This window comes from Syngnathus acus, chromosome 2, assembly GCF_901709675.1.
Source record: "Syngnathus acus chromosome 2, fSynAcu1.2, whole genome shotgun sequence".
Taxonomy (NCBI): domain Eukaryota; kingdom Metazoa; phylum Chordata; class Actinopteri; order Syngnathiformes; family Syngnathidae; genus Syngnathus; species Syngnathus acus.
Window position 1 is genome coordinate 10,496,405 of NC_051088.1, and position 17,069 is coordinate 10,513,473.

The window sequence follows — 17,069 nt, forward strand, 5'->3', positions numbered from 1 at the left end:
CTAGTATTTTGAACTGTACTCGGGCGCGCCATTAATTACGTTATCGTTGTCGTATAATTACAATGTAGAGGAATCCCGTCACCTGGTGGCTCTTTAGCCAATAAATCACGAAGAAAAACAAAGAAACACGAATACTCGTCGCCGATCTTAAACACCAAAGACGCGTATATGACGCCAGTCACGTCTACTACGCGGATATGACGTCAGTCGAGCCGACAACGCGGATATGATATGTCATATCACGTGATGTGACAGGTCGCAGTTATGGCGGCGCTGGGCTGACGAGTTGCAAAAAAACCCCGCAGATCGCCCTCCCAGGAAAAGGCTTCGATAGCTTCCCTTGTCACCTGCTTTCGTGCGGGGACCTGGCCAAAATGACGGCCTGAGACAAGCTCATCAGCGAGACTCCAGCAATGCAGCAGCAGCAGCACCAACAACACCAGCAGCAGCAACATCTACAGGCAGAGAATAGTAAAACCAAAAGTATGTTTCTGTCTCGGGCGCTGGAGAAGATCCTCTCAGATCGCGAGGTGAAGAGGAGTCAACACAGCCAGCTGCGCAAAGCCTGTCAGGTGGCGCTGGGTGAGTGAGCGTCTCACTTGCTAATAGTAATTCTTGTTTCTTTTAGTTGGGGAGCCATGTTTTCCCCCTTCTATCTTCTTCCTCTCCCACGTTAGCTAGCTTTAGCAAGTGAGTGGCACTGTGTTGTGGCGCCTGCTGACGTGTTCAAGTGTCATTTTGTTTGTCGTTTTGATCAATGCAAAGGCCTTTAGTGTTCTCTCCGCTGTCATCGTGGACATTTGCACGCCAGCAGCGCTGTGGTTAGCCGGTTAGGCTAGTTTTGCTAAACAGACCAATCACTGTGTTGGACGTAGCATTGCCAGCCAGCCCAGTAAAACACATACAGTACAGTCAGGATTCCGTCAATCATTTCCAGTCCACAATGTCCCCACACGTAGCGCTGTATTGTTAAATGTATACATTTAAAAACATCATAGGATGTTAAAGAAGAAGAAATGTAGTTTCACACAATTCAAGTATTCACGTGAATACTACTAACGATAATTTTAAGAACGGATGAAAACGTCAAACACACCACTCAATTTTTTAAACAAAATTTTGTAATCAGGAATGCAATCAAACTTGAGGAGATGATTTTAGGCACTGATTCTGAATCTGCAATTGTTTTTCATCTAGCTAGCACATCAGGTTTCATAATCGGTCAATTTACTCAACCACCAATTAATATAGTACTGTCATATAATGTAATATGATTTAACGTGTTTAATATTATTTATGAATGAAGGTATAGCACGCCTGATATCTCTCACTGCAAAGGCGGCGTAAACGTACAGATGTAATATGTTGTACCTTGTCAATTTGCGCTTGATATCATCAAGTCATTTTTTTTTTTGTCTGATTTTTCATTTCTCTGCTCAGATGAAATCAAGGCAGAGCTCGAGAAACAAAAGTAAGTAAACTCAAACATTCAAATGTGTGTTATTTATACCTGAATGAACGTTTTCATACCGAGCGATCCGAGTTCAAACCATAAATGCATATACTGATGCTCCTTTGGCTGCCTGTGCTGGTGGGGAATTGCCGTTTTGACACCCACTTTCTTGTCCCCCTCCCATAGGGATGGCACGGTGGTCCCACCCAAAGTCAACTACATTGAGGCCGACCAATACGTGCTGCCATTTGAGTTGGCTTGTCAGTCCAAGTCCCCCCGGATAGTTAGCACCTCTTTGGACTGTCTGCAGGTTAACAAACACACACTCTCACGTGCATACGCACGAGGTAGCTCACACCACATCTAGCTCCAAAAATGTGCACGTAAACATTCTGATTGGATCGGACGTTTCAAAATGTTCTTTTGTGTCTTCCTGGCAGAAACTAATAGCTTATGGACACATCACGGGCAATGCGCCGGACGGCAGAACCCCGGGGAAAAGGTTGATTGACCGCTTGGTGGAGACCATCTGCAACTGCTTCCAGGGCCCACAGACTGACGAGGGAGTCCAGCTACAGATCATTAAAGTATGTTCAGTTGAATCCTATCTTCACCGGGCAGTACTCTTTAATTAAGTTTTGTGGGTTGCATCATTGCTTTATCTGCACTTTTCAATACCAAACGTTCATGAGTCAACACGTATATGGATATTCCAAAAGATATGGGCAAGGTTTTGTGCTTAGATTTCCTCTAAATGAGCAAATGGGGCAAAAATGAGTTGTAATTCTGTTGCCTCCCAAAACAGCAGCATATCAACAGAAGACTATCAGAAGACCAAGGCTGTGCATACTATTTCCTATGTAGTGCACTATTTGTAGGGGTGTTTGAATGTCACGGGAGCATAAATGTCGGCCACCCAAAATTACCCTCAATGAACTTTGAAAAGTAGTGACCATCGACGTTTACTCAAAAGTTGAACCATTTGGCTGTGGAAGTAGTGTCCATCTGCCAATGAATAAATAAACACCTTCGGACACTATTTGTGGAAATACGATCCCGGTTTTAGTGTGTTAGACTCAGCCCACCTCTGCGGCTTGCTGAAGTTGTGTTTGAAGCCATTGTGTACACACTGTCAGGTTAAGCGGGACAGGGTACTCAATCTCCTGTTATGACAAACACTAATGCATATGATTAAATATTTGTTTGCAACATCTTGCTTGTCAGTCCGTTTTTTTTTTTTAGCGCTAAATCCAAGACACAAGCAGCTAAAAACGAACACAATAAAGTGGCCAACATTTAATAGAAAGTAAAATATGTGGTTTCAGAGGTGCTTGCATCAAAATATAGATTCTTAACATTGAAACAAATTGCTATGACACTGATTTGAAAATATTTTCATATGGAGGAGTGAACTTGTCTGTCTTCTGTCCACCATCAGCGTATTCTCTTATGTTGAACTCCATCCAGGCCCTTCTGACAGCAGTGACCTCCCCACACATCGAAATCCACGAAGGCACAATCCTCCTCACTGTCAGGACCTGCTACAATATCTACCTGGCCAGCCGCAACCTCATCAACCAGACCACCGCCAAGGCCACGCTCACTCAGATGCTCAACGTCATTTTCACGCGCATGGAGAACCAAGCTGTTAGTTCGCTTTACAACTCACGTAGCCTTGACAAATAAATCGGATGAGTAGCACAGCCCCGGTGGCGCCAAAGATCATTACCGAGCCGCCCGGCAAGCTGAAAGAGATCATGATAACAAGATGGCCGCCGTATTCTAGGATCAATATGGTTCACATTTTGTGTCTTACACCTCCAGGCTTTGGAAGCCCAAGAGCAAGAGAAAGAGCGGCTTCGGCTGCCGCAAGACAACCCCTCTCCGGTCCCTTGTACCCAGAGATCTGGCTCGCCCCGGTCTGACCGCACTCCCACTCCAGAGCCACATAGCTCCCCATCACCGGCAGCCAGTACTCCAGATCTCAACGCCATCAACTCAACACCGCCACCTCCACCCGACTTGGACCTAGATACACCAACTGTTAATGGAGAGTCAGAGAGAAGTAATGTTCCACAGAATGGAGCCACAGAAGGTCCACGTGGCAGTTTAAAATCTCATCTTTTTTCCCTGCAGATTCAGTTTTTGAAGACGAAGGCACCGAAGCGCCTCAGGGCGAAGTAGTTCAGGCAGATGGAGAGGATCCAGTAACACAGACTGAAGGAGATGAAGGAAAACAGTCTCATCACACTGGTCAGAATTTGTTTTTCCATCTTTTTTTTTTGGGAATATTTCAGCTTTGCAATTGTCAATACCACTCTTGACCTCGCCTTCTACCAGATGACCCCGTTACCCAGCCCGCCTCTGAGCAGACGCAAGTAGCTCTCCCTAAAGCCGACGTCGAAGCCCTACAGATGAACGGCATCATTGAAGACCGCTCGTCTGTTTCTTCAGCGGACATGCTGGTGAGCCATACAGACATGTTTTGCCTTGCTTACACTATTAGAAACTTCATCGGCAAAAATAATGACAAATGTTAAGTGTTTTTTTGTTTTTGTTTTCTGACAGTGTTTTTTTTTTAATTTATAATCACATCTCATGAGATTGTGCACTAATAAACTTGCAAACTCTTTTTTTGTGTGCACAGGATGCTGAAGCGCTGCAGGGATCCCACAGCCCCTCACGTTTCTCTCATATCCTACAGAAGGATGCTTTCCTGGTGTTTCGCTCACTGTGCAAACTTTCAATGAAGCCACTTGCTGAAGGACCTCCGGATCCAAAGTGCGTAAGAAGCACGCAAACAAGAGCCTTCTACTTGTTCAATTGCACACTGGCTGCTTGCACATTGCTGAACTTATTGTCTGTCAAAAACAGAAGTACACCTGCATTATCGCCGCACCACACCCTTTTGTTGAGGCTGTCAATCTCATGTCCATAAAATCTATCTCCTTGGCCAAGAAGTAAATACAAGGAGTGCCTCATTTTCCATTCTTTGTTAACACACTTTGTTCAAACGGCTGCATTCAAATGCATAATCTTTTTTGCACTTTCACTAATTTGTGGAGACCAAAAGGTGTAAAGTGTATTGAAAATAGAAATTTGTTTCACAAATTCACCAAGTGCTTTGTTTCTCTCTCGCTCTCTCCGTCTTCCTCTCGCCTTTCTCTTCTCTCCCTCTCTCTACATCTTATAGTGCCATTGGATCTCTGGTTACTGTAACTTTAACTCTCGGCTACTGTTGTGGATAGGCCAAAGTAAATTGAGCCCAGAATCCTATAGAGATAATCATGCTCTATTGTTTTAAACGGTGGAATATTCCTAATAGCAAACCCTTCATATGTTGGCATTGGGTTGGACTTGAATCCTATTCATATTTTGGGTTTTTATCACTCGAGATTCCATCATAGTCTTGTTCACCCATTTTCATGACCTCTTTCTATTCAAAAACCAGTTTCTGAACTTATCGTAACATTTTTCGTGATCCTTACATATGCTGTAGGCTGGTCACCTCATATTGCTGACGCCAATGAATGCAGTTACCGACATTAACATGTCTTATTTTGTCCAGGTCGCACGAGTTGCGCTCCAAGATTGTGTCGCTGCAGCTGCTGCTCTCAGTGCTGCAGGGCGCGGGGCCGTTGTTCCGCACCCACGAGATGTTCGTCAACGCCATCAAGCAGTATCTTTGTGTGGCGCTCTCCAAAAATGGCGTCTCCTCCGTGCCCGAGGTCTTCGAGCTGTCGCTGGCTATCTTCCTCACATTGCTGTCCCACTTTAAGGTCCACCTGAAGATGCAGATTGAGGTATGTGGCGCCTCCAAAACTGCCGTTTTGTTTTTCCCCCCAAACTCTTTCTAACATATTGTTCCTCAGGTGTTTTTTAGGGAGATTTTTCTGACCATATTGGAGACGTCGACGAGTTCGTTTGAGCACAAGTGGATGGTTATTCAGACACTGACACGCATTTGCGCAGGTATGTGTCTTAAGCAGGGGTGGGCAAAATATGGCACACTCCCTTTTGTAACTTTGTTGACAATGATGTATTTTGCCATTTGGTGATGCATCTTTTTTCCTCTCCAGATGCTCAATGTGTTGTTGACATTTACGTGAACTACGACTGTGATCTCAATGCCTCCAATATCTTTGAACGCCTGGTCAACGATCTGTCCAAAATAGCTATGGGCAGGAGTGGTCAGGAGCTGGGCATGACCCCTCTGCAGGTACATACTTCTGCTTGGCTCCTCTAATGCACAGCAAGAAGAAGAAAATGAATTGTTATCTGGAAACATCAGTATTTATTTAATGTAATGTATTGGTGAATTGGAACTTTGTACAGTACAGTGGCTGCAGAGAAGAGCAGACGGTTTAAATAAGGGCAGTCCTTTATTTGTACAAATACAATAAAATACTAACTAGTTTTCATCTTCTTTAATGTAGTTTTTAATAATACCTGTCCCTGTTTGAGGTGCGGTGCCAATTGAAGTTTTTAGTGGATGGTGTCTTTTTTGAGTGGAGTCCTCTATATACAAAAAGGCATGTGAAATTAGGACTAAGTGAGTGTCGTTGTGTTCTTCAACAGGAGCTCAGCCTGCGTAAGAAGGGCCTGGAATGCCTGGTGTCTATCCTCAAATGTATGGTTGAGTGGAGCAAGGATATGTATGTCAACCCAAACCTACAGGCCAACCTCGGTAAGCTCTCTCTTCATTCAGTTTCCCCCCACATTTTACAAACCTAGATCTGTTTTTGTTTGTTTTGCAGGCCAGGATCCTCCATCGGAGAGCGAAATGTCAGAGTTGAAGCTTCCGGAGCAGCTGGCAGGACGTCGCGACAGCGTCAGCTCCTTGGACTCCACGGTCTCGGCCGGTGTATCGCTGTCTCAGCTGGACCACCCGGAGCAGTATGAAGTCATCAAACAGCAGAAGGACATCATCGAGCATGGCATTGAACTGTGAGCCTCTTGAAAGATACCGTCGATGTTCACAAAATGCGATCGATTGATTGCCTTTGTTCCCTCCCCTTTCTCCCAGCTTTAACAAAAAGCCAAAACGGGGTATCCAGTATCTGCAGGATCAGGGCATGTTGGGCTCCACAGCTGAGAACATTGCACAGTTCCTTCACCAGGAGGACAGACTGGACACAGTAAGCAACATGGGGATTTAAGATATAAACAGCATTCAATACAATCCCGACGCTAACTGCCGTGCATCTGCACGTATATAGACCCAAGTGGGCGAGTTCCTGGGTGAGAACATAAAGCTGAATAAAGAGGTGATGTACTGCTACGTTGACCAGCTGGACTTCTGTGGGCGGGACTTTGTCTCGGCCCTCAGAGCCTTTTTGGAAGGATTCAGGCTGCCAGGGGAAGCCCAAAAGATTGATAGGCTCATGGAGAAGTTCGCTGCCCGATACCTCGAGTGCAACCAGGGGTGGGTCCGCTTCAATGCGCAAGAATAATCTTCGAATCTTTCTCACTAATCCTGTCATGATTTGGCTAACTGGTGTTTTTGTGTTTGGTTTTTTGCAGACAAACATTATTTGCCAGTGCAGACACAGCTTATGTACTGGCTTACTCCATCATTATGCTCACCACAGACCTGCATAGTCCTCAGGTAAAAATGAGGGTCATTCGATACATTCGAGTATGTAGTGTGCTGTGAGGCTTCACACCTGATGAATCACTGTTGCTCGTGTAGGTGAAGAACAAGATGACGAAAGAGCAGTACATCAAGATGAACCGCGGCATTAACGACAGTAAGGATCTTCCCGAAGAGTATTTATCCTCTATTTATGACGAGATTGCCGGAAAGAAGATAGCCATGAAGGAGAGCAGAGAGTTCTCAATTACTCCCAAGTCCACCAAGCAGAGTGAGTCTTATTTCTGGATGAGTGTGTCACCTATGTGCTCATGATCCATTTTGGCAAAAGGCTTTTCTTTCACCTGAGGTGTAGCCAGTGAAAAACAGCGTCGCCTGTTGTACAATGTGGAGATGGAGCAGATGGCCAAGACCGCTAAAGCTCTGATGGAGGCAGTCAGCCATGCGCAGGCCCCTTTTTTTAGCGCTACACACCTGGAACACGTCCGGCCCATGTTTAAGGTCCGTGAAACTGGTCTACTGTAGTCCACTTTGTCCGAATACTTTTATGCTAAAATCTGTTGATAGTCTATATGGCATAGTTGAAACAAGGGAATACCAAAAAAGAGAATGGTGGCTATGTTGCTCAATCCTGTACAGTTTTGAAAATAGTTTGCACAATTCTGACGATATTTGACGTGACGGTATATGAGCTGTTCTTTTCAGCTGGCCTGGACCCCTTTGCTGGCAGCATTCAGCGTGGGCCTTCAGGACTGTGATGACCCAGAGGTCGCGTCACTGTGTCTGGAGGGCATCCGATGCGCCATCAGAATCGCCTGCATCTTCAGCATGCAGGTAAAAATGGCTCAAGAAGTCCTGGATTTGAGTCTGCGCGAGTCATTTTCCACTTTGGTGGTCACCAACCTCCTTGTCTGCATGCAGCTGGAACGAGATGCCTACGTCCAGGCCCTGGCCAGGTTCACACTGCTGACAGCCAGCTCCAGCATCACTGAGATGAAGCAGAAGAACATTGACACCATCAAGACTCTGATCACTGTGGCACACACGGATGGAAACTACCTGGGCAACTCCTGGCATGAGGTCAGTCAATCGGAGTGGTGATGATTCTTTTTTGGTATTTATGAGATTATTCCCATCGCAAATGTAACGGAAACAATTCTTGTAACAGATCCTGAGGTGTATTAGTCAACTGGAACTTGCTCAGTTGATTGGCACCGGGGTGAAGACGCGCTACATATCAGGAGTGGTTCGAGAGAAAGAGGCCAGCATCAAGGGCTTACCCTCGGGCACAGAGGAATTCATGCCCCTTGGACTCGGTAGGTAACACTGAAAAACAATCTCATTCCACAGGGGATAAGCCAAAGCGCAAATATTGTTTGGAATGATTTCAGTCATTTGCATGCTTGTTTATTTGGGGGAGGAAAAAAAAATCCATTAACATTGCAGATTTATTTTCAAACCACATCACCCAGCCCTACAGACACACGACATTGTTGTGTATTTTTCTAGAATTGAACAGAAATGAGCTGAAACGAAGGCCTCGTTACACATTTTACAGATGTAACTCGTTGGTTTTCATGGTGGTATGCTCAATGAGTTGCAGGTCATCTGGTTGGAAACCAGGACAAGCGTCAGATGGCTCACCTCCAGGAGTCAGTGGGAGAGACCAGCTCTCAGAGTGTTGTCGTAGCGGTGGACAGGTGAATCATAACACATCACATGTGTAGAGCTGATAATTCATTCCCTTACACTTGCACTCTTCTGTGGTATCTACAGGATCTTCACAGGTTCTACCAGACTGGATGGAAACGCGATTGGTGAGTGAACAGCTCCTTCCCCGTTGGCTCTCCTTGTGCGACCGCTCGCACAGCTGAAAAAGTGGCTCACCAGCTATTCGACTATCTCATCTTCCTGCAGTGGACTTTGTGAGGTGGCTGTGCGCCGTGTCCATGGACGAGCTGGCCTCAGCACATCAGCCTCGAATGTTCAGTTTGCAGAAGATAGTAGAGATCTCCTACTACAACATGAACCGAATCAGGCTGCAGTGGTCTCGAATCTGGCAGGTCATAGGAGACCATTTTAATAAGGTCAGTGGGACCTTCATAGTTCATATGGTCCTTCATCGGTCATCTGGAGAGTTAGTGACAATTTCATTCTGCAGTTCTCTGGTGCACAGTTAAGATGTCAAAGAAGAGTTTTCATCTGTGCTTTGAGTCTGTTGACTCTCCCTTCTAGTAAAATGCCAAATCCTACTCTGGTGCAAGGTCATTTGTTCCAACAAACAAGAACTACCTATAAATTGTGAACCTCCTTGAAAATAATAAATAGACTCCAGTAAAAACGGATGCAGTTTATCTTTGGGGAACAAGCTATCAACCACGGCACCTCCAGACTTGGTCTTACTCCCACACAGTTAAAGGAATGCCTGTACATAGATTCCACAAAGTAATCACAGCCTTGGTAAGAAGCACCATCCCCTTTTTGCGTCTTCCATAGGTTGGCTGTAATCCCAATGAAGATGTAGCGATATTTGCAGTGGACTCACTCAGGCAGCTCTCAATGAAGTTCTTGGAAAAAGGAGAGCTCGCGAATTTCCGTTTCCAAAAAGATTTCCTCAGGCCTTTTGAGCACATCATGAAGAAAAACAGGTAGACAACATTGTAATACGATGGCCTCGCATATCACTTTGTTGATTTCTGGACATTTTTCTTCGGGCATTATCCATCCCAACACACCCACAGGTCTCCCACTATCAGAGACATGGTGATCAGATGTGTGGCACAGATGGTCAACTCCCAGGCCGCCAACATCCGTTCGGGCTGGAAGAACATCTTCTCGGTATTTCACCAGGCAGCCTCCGACCGTGACGAGTCCATCGTGGACCTAGCGTTCCAGACCAGTGGCCATATCGTCAGTGAGTTAACCACCGATTCCCAAACAGTGTGACGCGGCACATCCGTGTTCTGTGTGAGATGTAATCAGGTGTGCCGTCGAAAATTGTGCAATTCCACTTGATTGGTCCAAAATTGTTGTTCGGCTATCTATGCCAGTGACGTACTGTAGAATGATAGGCAGAAGGTACAATTGTCATTCATAATTTCAGGAGGATGTGTGACTGTGACTTCTTTTCCTTCCATCCTAATCCACTCTTCCGTCCATCAGTGAATACATTCCGGGAACATTTTGCGGCTGCAATCGATTCCTTCCAAGACGCGGTGAAGTGCCTGTCCGAGTTTGTGTGCAACGCAGCTTTCCCCGACACCAGCATGGAGGCCATCCGACTCATCCGCCACTGCGCCAAATATGTCTCCGAGAGGCCACAGGTTGGTGCAACTTAGCTTCCCTCCACTCATTTCTACATCACATGTCCTGGCCTCCTTGTCCTGCAGGCTCTTAGGGAGTACACCAGCGATGACATGAACGTGGCCCCCGGGGATCGGGTTTGGGTTCGTGGCTGGTTTCCCATCCTGTTTGAGCTGTCTTGCATCATCAATCGCTGCAAGTTGGATGTGCGCACCAGGTATGAGCTAATGAGTCCTGCTTAGAGTTTCCGTTCATATCCTGTGTGTTTTACCAATGCACAAAACATCATTCCAGCCTTTGCTGCATTACGGTAGGAGGTGGCCTCCTTCCTGCGGTTCCGTTTTGAACTTTGAAGCATTGTTTGCTCTTGACAGAGGTCTTACAGTCATGTTTGAGATCATGAAGAGTTATGGCCACACCTTCGAGAAACATTGGTGGCACGACCTCTTCCGAATTGTCTTCCGCATCTTTGACAACATGAAGCTCCCGGAGCAGCAGACCGAGGTAAGGTGTTTCTGGTTTTGGATTCTTGAGAAAATGGAAGAATCTTAATTAGCTAGAATTCATTTGGTGTTAAGGTGTGGCTCTCATTGTGTGTACAGAAAACAGAGTGGATGACGACGACGTGCAACCATGCGCTGTACGCCATCTGTGACGTGTTTACACAGTTTTACGAGCCTCTCAGCGAGGTCCTGCTGGCGGACATTTTCACGCAACTCCAATGGTGTGTTCGGCAAGGTGAGTGTTATATTATCACAACCTGCTGAATATGCAAAAAGCGTCGCCCAATCAGACTTCATTGTCGGTTGTGCATGCATGCAAACATGCTTTTTGAAATCACTCTGTGTGATTATTGGAGCACTGTAATGAAACATCTAATAGTGGCCAAAGAGTTTTTTTTTTTTTTTTACTACATTGCGTCTCTCCTCTTTTCTTTTCTTCAGACAATGAGCAGCTGGCTCGTTCGGGAACCAACTGCCTGGAGAACCTGGTGATTCTCAACGGGGAGAAGTTCAGTCCCGAAGTGTGGAACATCACCTGCTCATGCATGCTGGAGATCTTTCAAAACACCAGCCCTCAAGTGTACGCAAGCTGGCCATGAAATTTCTCTTCCATAAAATGCAAATGTCTTTGCTCAATGCACCTTGTTCTTCCTTCTTCAGCTTGTTGACATGGCGACCTGCTGGACAGGAGGATGACGCTGCTGACGGCAAGCACTTGGTGAGGACAAACAAAGCACAAAATATCAGGTCTTTTAATGGCAAATAATTCGTTTATAATATACTGTCTATATTTTGCAATGGACTTTTAAGAAAAAATTGTATAATGACTAATTGGAAATGATTTTGTCGACGCATGGCATGATTCACGTACTCTTGGGGAAGAGGGCGTTCCGCGATCACAGCACTGATTTAAAGTGTATTTCAGGATGTGGACTTTGACACCCAGTCCCAGAGCAGCTATGATCGAGCTCTTTCGGAAAGAGCACACAGTCAAATGTCCAGTGATGACACCTGGAAGGGCAAGTCCAATGCTCGTGAGTAGAACACATTCTGGACACATACTGAACTTACTAAACTTTTTGCTCATGTTATTTGTTTGTTTAACAATATTCTCAGTGGACAGTGTTTCCCCCCCCCCCCCTCAAATGTCTGTGGTGCTTTTCTGTCCTTGCAGGAGTTTCAGACCACAAGTTGTTTGCAGGTCTGCTCATCAAATGTGTGGTGCAGTTGGAGCTTATCCAGACCATTGACAACATTGCCTTCTACCCGTCGACCAGCAAGAAAGAGGACGCCGAGAACATGGCTGCTGCCCAGGTAGCAAAAATAGCAAGAAGAAATGTGGCATCAGTGGATTTGCTAGCCTTTGAGTCGCACACTAACTGAGGTTGTCGCTCTATTAGCGAGACGCTCTGGAAGAAGCGTTGACCGACGTTGGCGGTTCGGATTGCGATCAGGGGATGTACAGTCGTATGACCTCCGCTCACCTCTTCAAGCTGCTAGACTGTCTGCTGGAGTCGCACACCTTTGCCAAGGACTTCAACTCCAACAACGAGCAAAGGACGGCCCTCTGGAGGGCAGGTACAGCAAAGCTCTCATTCAGCCGCATACGGAATAAGGTCAATTTTTATTTCTTTAGTATTGTGTTGCTCGCCACAATTTGAGGACCAAGATCCTGGACATGCTTTAGCGAGGCTAGCCGGGGGGGGTTCATAATTTTGTCTTTCTATGCACATACCCAATGGAGATGTCTAATGTGATGTTGACAGGCTTCAAAGGAAAGTCCAAGCCCAACTTGTTGAAGCAGGAAACTAGCAGCCTCGCCTGCAGCCTGAGGATTCTCTTCCGAATGTACTCGGACCCCCAGCTGCGTGACGCGTGGCCTGACATCCAAACACGACTGCTACTGTGAGTGCAACGCGCTGGACCGCTTTTCAGTTTACAATGTATTTTTATGTTTAGCCCTGAAAGAACAGCATTAACACAATACCCACATTAACCCAAGTCATGAACAGGGCAAGCTATCTTGGGAAAAAGAAAAAACAAAACCTTTCCAGAACGGAACATCCAATTCGAATTATTCTCAATGTTCCAGCTGTTTTATAAGAATATAGCTCTATTCTTGGAAATGTTTTCATCTCAATAAAATCAACATTACAAATCTATGAAAATTTTAACTTTATTCATGGGAAATTATGACTGTTAAAATAAATAAAACAAAAAATTAATGAAATAAAATACTACACTTCATTTTCAATAAAATTCTTGAAACTTTACAACTTCTGCAATAAGATGACTATTTTTAAAACAAAACTTATTACAAATAATTGTCAATAAAAATGGACTTTATAACTTAGTTCTGAAAAGTGTGACTTTGCATATTCCAAATGACAGAAAATGTTTTGTTATTAACATTGGCACCTGTCAGTTAGTATGTTGCGGGAGTGTGAGTGTTCTCAAATGACATCTTGTGAAGCGTGTGGCTCCTGATCTGGTGTTAAAGTGATGATAAACAACAACCAACTGTTTAATTTTCATAAACTGCAGCTCTGCTCTTACCTCATGTTGGCCAAAATGTTATCGTGTTTTTTGTTGTTGTTTTTTTGGAGGGGCGGAGCACCTGGTTTGTTGTATTTGTGCAAACAAGCTGTGCCGTACTGGTGTTGTTTGTCACCCAGCTGCTGACTCACAAGGAATATTTTGACTGATGATGCTGCAGCCGTGCCGTGATCTATATTACTACTTCAGTTGCTGCAATAGCTGTAATAGTGCTGTAATGTGACGCCCAACTCTGAAATGAATGACTGTTATTCATCAGACTTATTGATAATAGTGTTGCTGCTGCATTGCCAGGGTGTGCAGTGAAGCTCTGGCCTACTTTATCGGTCTCACGTCGGAGAGTCACAGAGAGGCTTGGAACAGTCTGCTCATGCTGCTCCTCACCAGGACACTCAGGCTGCCTGATGACAAGGTACAAACACACGCAGACACACACTCGGAGCCACACACACTGTCTCCTAATTCTAAAATGAAAGTGTCTAATTGGTGCGCCTGTTTCTCCTACCCCAGTTCAAGCCGCACGCCTCGTGCTACTTCTCGCACCTGTGCGAGATGATGCAGTTTGACCTGATTCCCGAGCTGCGCGCCGTTCTGCGCCGCTTCTTCCTGCGCATCGGTGCCGTCTTCCACATCGCCGCTCCGGGGCCACGGCAGAGAGATGGCCCCTGAGAAGACCCCCCCCATTCCCTTCACCCTTCATTTGTCCCAGCGAAGAAGCTGACTGTGACCAGCAGTCTGCCGACTCCTCATTCATCTCATCCTGGTCATGACGCCATTACACCAAGGGGTGTAATTGGTCAAGACAAAACCTGACTAAACGACTTGGATCAAGGAACTTGAAGGACCTTCCACCTGCTCTCTCTTTTGGCCACCTGTGCCTGTCGGGAAAAGACCATTTGTGAGTCAGCCGCCCTGCTACATCACACTTTCTGCTGTCACACTGCAGTGTTCAGCATTGGCTTGTTTACAACCGCGTTGCGTCCCAAGCCTGCTAATGCATTCCTTTAGTGCGGTGGCCCGCATTTCTTCCCATCTTTGCCTCTGCCATCGCATCGACTGGACCCGATAAGGCGGTCGCTCCTCTTCTTTTTGCACATGTCGCTCTCACCTTTTGTCGTACAATGCAGTGTTTAAAGAAAAAGGATGTTTGTAATTATTTAAAGTGCATTTGAATATTTTTGGGAGAATCATTCCTTCCCCCCTGTCACAATGGATGTCTAATTTTCTTCCCTAAAGACTAGGGAATCTATAAATATATATAAATATATACAGTAAATGCAAAAATGCAGACTGTCACGTTTGCAGTGTAAGATTCAATGTATGATATACGCTGGAGATGAAAATCCAATGATGGTTCTATTATGTTGTGATGTTATCTTTGAGCGTTGAAGTTATCAATAAACTGAAATTCTGATCAGTTTAACATTGAAACCAATCACTTTAGTACAATGGTTCACCTCAGATGTTATGTTCACACATCTTGTTGCTGCTGTCAGGTAGAAAACCTGTCTGTCCAACTGTCCAAACTCACATTGGTCTGCACTAACGTCATCTGTTATGTAAGCATTTTTAAACACTTTAGTGTTGACGCTTGAATGCTCAAATAAGTTTTGCAAAACTCTCCCTTCCCCTTAATTCTGTGGGAGACTTGCAACATTGTCACCTCAAGATTGAAAGTGGATTTTATTTTAGACAATAATGAGTGAAATAGGGAGGTTAAATACATTTCATTGAATCAAATATTTAAAACTGGTCAGCCACTAAGGTAAGTGCAAGCAGATTATTTCTGTATATAAAACTGCTTAGTCATCTCATAGTTTTATTTATTGCATCACTCGTGGATCGAAGACCTTTGAGAAAAGAAATTAGAAAGATGTAACCACAGTTGTTTGCCTTTATGACAAATTAAAGGCATTTTGTTGAGCGCCCCTTGTGAGCACTGACTTTGATGTGTGGCCATATATCAAACCAAGAATAAATTAGAATAAACTTAATATGTTTGGCAAATGGCAAATTATTGTTTGATCTGCAATTTGACCACTACATTTCCTGGTTCAATTAAAATTGGCGTTTGAAAATTCCTCTATTATACAATGCACATGTTGGAAAACGACGAACTCAGTTAACCAAAGTGCATCTTCAATTCATCTTGACATTCCCCACGAAGCCTAAAAAAAAAAAAAAATACTTTTTGTGAGCAGTGTATTTTAATTTCCTGAACCTGATGTTTGAAATATGAATATTTACAACGTATTATTTTCAAGAAAAATGTGGAATGCTAATAATTGATGACACTCAATGTGCCGTTCAAACATATTTCTTCTTCTATGGATGGCAAAATGCATACCATCGTCTGTCCATCAAAACGCAGGTGATGACGTCAAAGTTACGCGTCAAAGAGATCAAAGATTTGTGCGATGACGCCACAGCGCAACACTTCAGTTAAGTCTGATTAATGTCCAGCTGCACGCATCGCATTCAGTCTGCTGTCATCTGGGCTTGCAACCACCAAACACCTCAATAGTGGTAAGTAATAAAATAATTTGGATGTTTTGCTAACATGTTGGCCTATGTTCAATTTACAAATAACACGTTGACCATTTTTTTGTCTGTGCACGCGCGCGCGTCTGCTTGTGGGGTGCTTAAGCTGTTTGTTTAGCTTATTAAAATAGTTCTCAATCGTGGTGGTAAGTACTTTCAAAAGTGAATATATTTTTCGTCGTTTTGTCTCGTTTTGAGTGTACCCAATGTAGCGGAGGCTTTTAAACTGAGGTTACCGGACCTACGAGGGTCCATCAAGCGTACGTTGAGGGTCTGCAATATTGCTAACAATCAGTAATGTTGAATGACGTTTAAAATTGCATGTCTACATATGGATAACAGCACGGCAATAAACACACTTAATAAAGCAATTTCTTTTGTACCTAGGCCGTAGGTGAATTAATAGCGCTAAATAATATTTTGTAAGAGGTCAATATTGTTAGTTCACTAAAGCACCAACAAGCATCACTAGTGGAATGTGAAAGACTCAGACTCACTGCCAGAGTACAGGTCAGTTGTATTTAACTTAAGAAGTAAATATACAAGGACTGTGGCAACTGAAAAAATTGAGTTGGCTGACATTTTTAGACGGAAGTCCCTTCCTGGTTGTGGCATCTTGGTATTCAGATTTTGATTGCCCAATTAAAACCAAATTGGACTAAATCAACTAATTCTGGTATTGTTTCCCTAATTATATTTCCTCTTGTTTGTGAGTTAGCTATTGAAACACTACTGCTTCATGCTTTCGTAGCAAAAGTTGCTGGTTGGCCGCTGTTACTTTTTTTTTTCCTTTGTCTTTTAGCTTTGATGGCTTTTATCTTGAGCACTTTCTGGCTTTCTTTGTGGCGCCGTTGTGTGGCAGCCTTGTGAGAGCCTATTGAGTTGCGCTCATGCCATCTGTGTGTCTTTGTATACCCACTCTGTGGTATGGGTACTGCTGGGGCCTGAATTTCCCCACCCCTGGGGATCAATAAATATTCAATCAAAAGTCCATTCTCATATTCAGAATGGCGCGCGTGAGAGACGGTAGTTTAATTCAGCAATAAACTCAATTTTCCTTGGAAGTGTCTGTTTCCTCAGCTTTGCCCCGCCTCAGCAATGCGCATCAATACATCTCCCC

The 17,069-nt window shown here is 44.5% G+C and overlaps 1 protein-coding gene across 3 annotated transcripts; it reads left to right on the forward strand.

Annotated features, from left to right (window-relative positions):
• The first annotated feature begins 225 nt into the window (after window positions 1–225).
• On the forward strand, window positions 226–14,831 carry arfgef2 (ADP-ribosylation factor guanine nucleotide-exchange factor 2 (brefeldin A-inhibited)). 3 transcript variants are annotated; one of them, XM_037266024.1, is made up of 39 exons: window positions 226–582; window positions 1,441–1,471; window positions 1,640–1,763; window positions 1,894–2,040; window positions 2,921–3,100; window positions 3,278–3,518; window positions 3,590–3,706; window positions 3,794–3,918; window positions 4,101–4,234; window positions 5,022–5,256; window positions 5,326–5,425; window positions 5,533–5,672; window positions 6,032–6,140; window positions 6,211–6,400; window positions 6,480–6,591; window positions 6,673–6,878; window positions 6,977–7,061; window positions 7,146–7,317; window positions 7,396–7,547; window positions 7,752–7,880; window positions 7,968–8,126; window positions 8,215–8,362; window positions 8,644–8,746; window positions 8,823–8,863; window positions 8,964–9,133; window positions 9,543–9,694; window positions 9,788–9,960; window positions 10,209–10,369; window positions 10,436–10,566; window positions 10,724–10,853; window positions 10,952–11,087; window positions 11,294–11,432; window positions 11,513–11,570; window positions 11,778–11,886; window positions 12,027–12,166; window positions 12,253–12,430; window positions 12,619–12,757; window positions 13,703–13,820; window positions 13,919–14,831. In XM_037266024.1, the coding sequence occupies exons 1-39, from the start codon at window positions 414–416 to the stop codon at window positions 14,075–14,077; spliced, it is 5,442 nt and encodes a 1,813-aa protein (XP_037121919.1). In that variant the 5' UTR covers window positions 226–413; the 3' UTR covers window positions 14,078–14,831. The 3 variants fall into 3 exon arrangements, with proteins under 3 accessions (XP_037121919.1, XP_037121936.1, XP_037121927.1); XM_037266041.1 differs by having other exon boundaries at window positions 7,402–7,547; XM_037266032.1 differs by having other exon boundaries at window positions 227–582; window positions 8,650–8,746.
• The last annotated feature ends 2,238 nt before the right edge of the window (window positions 14,832–17,069 follow it).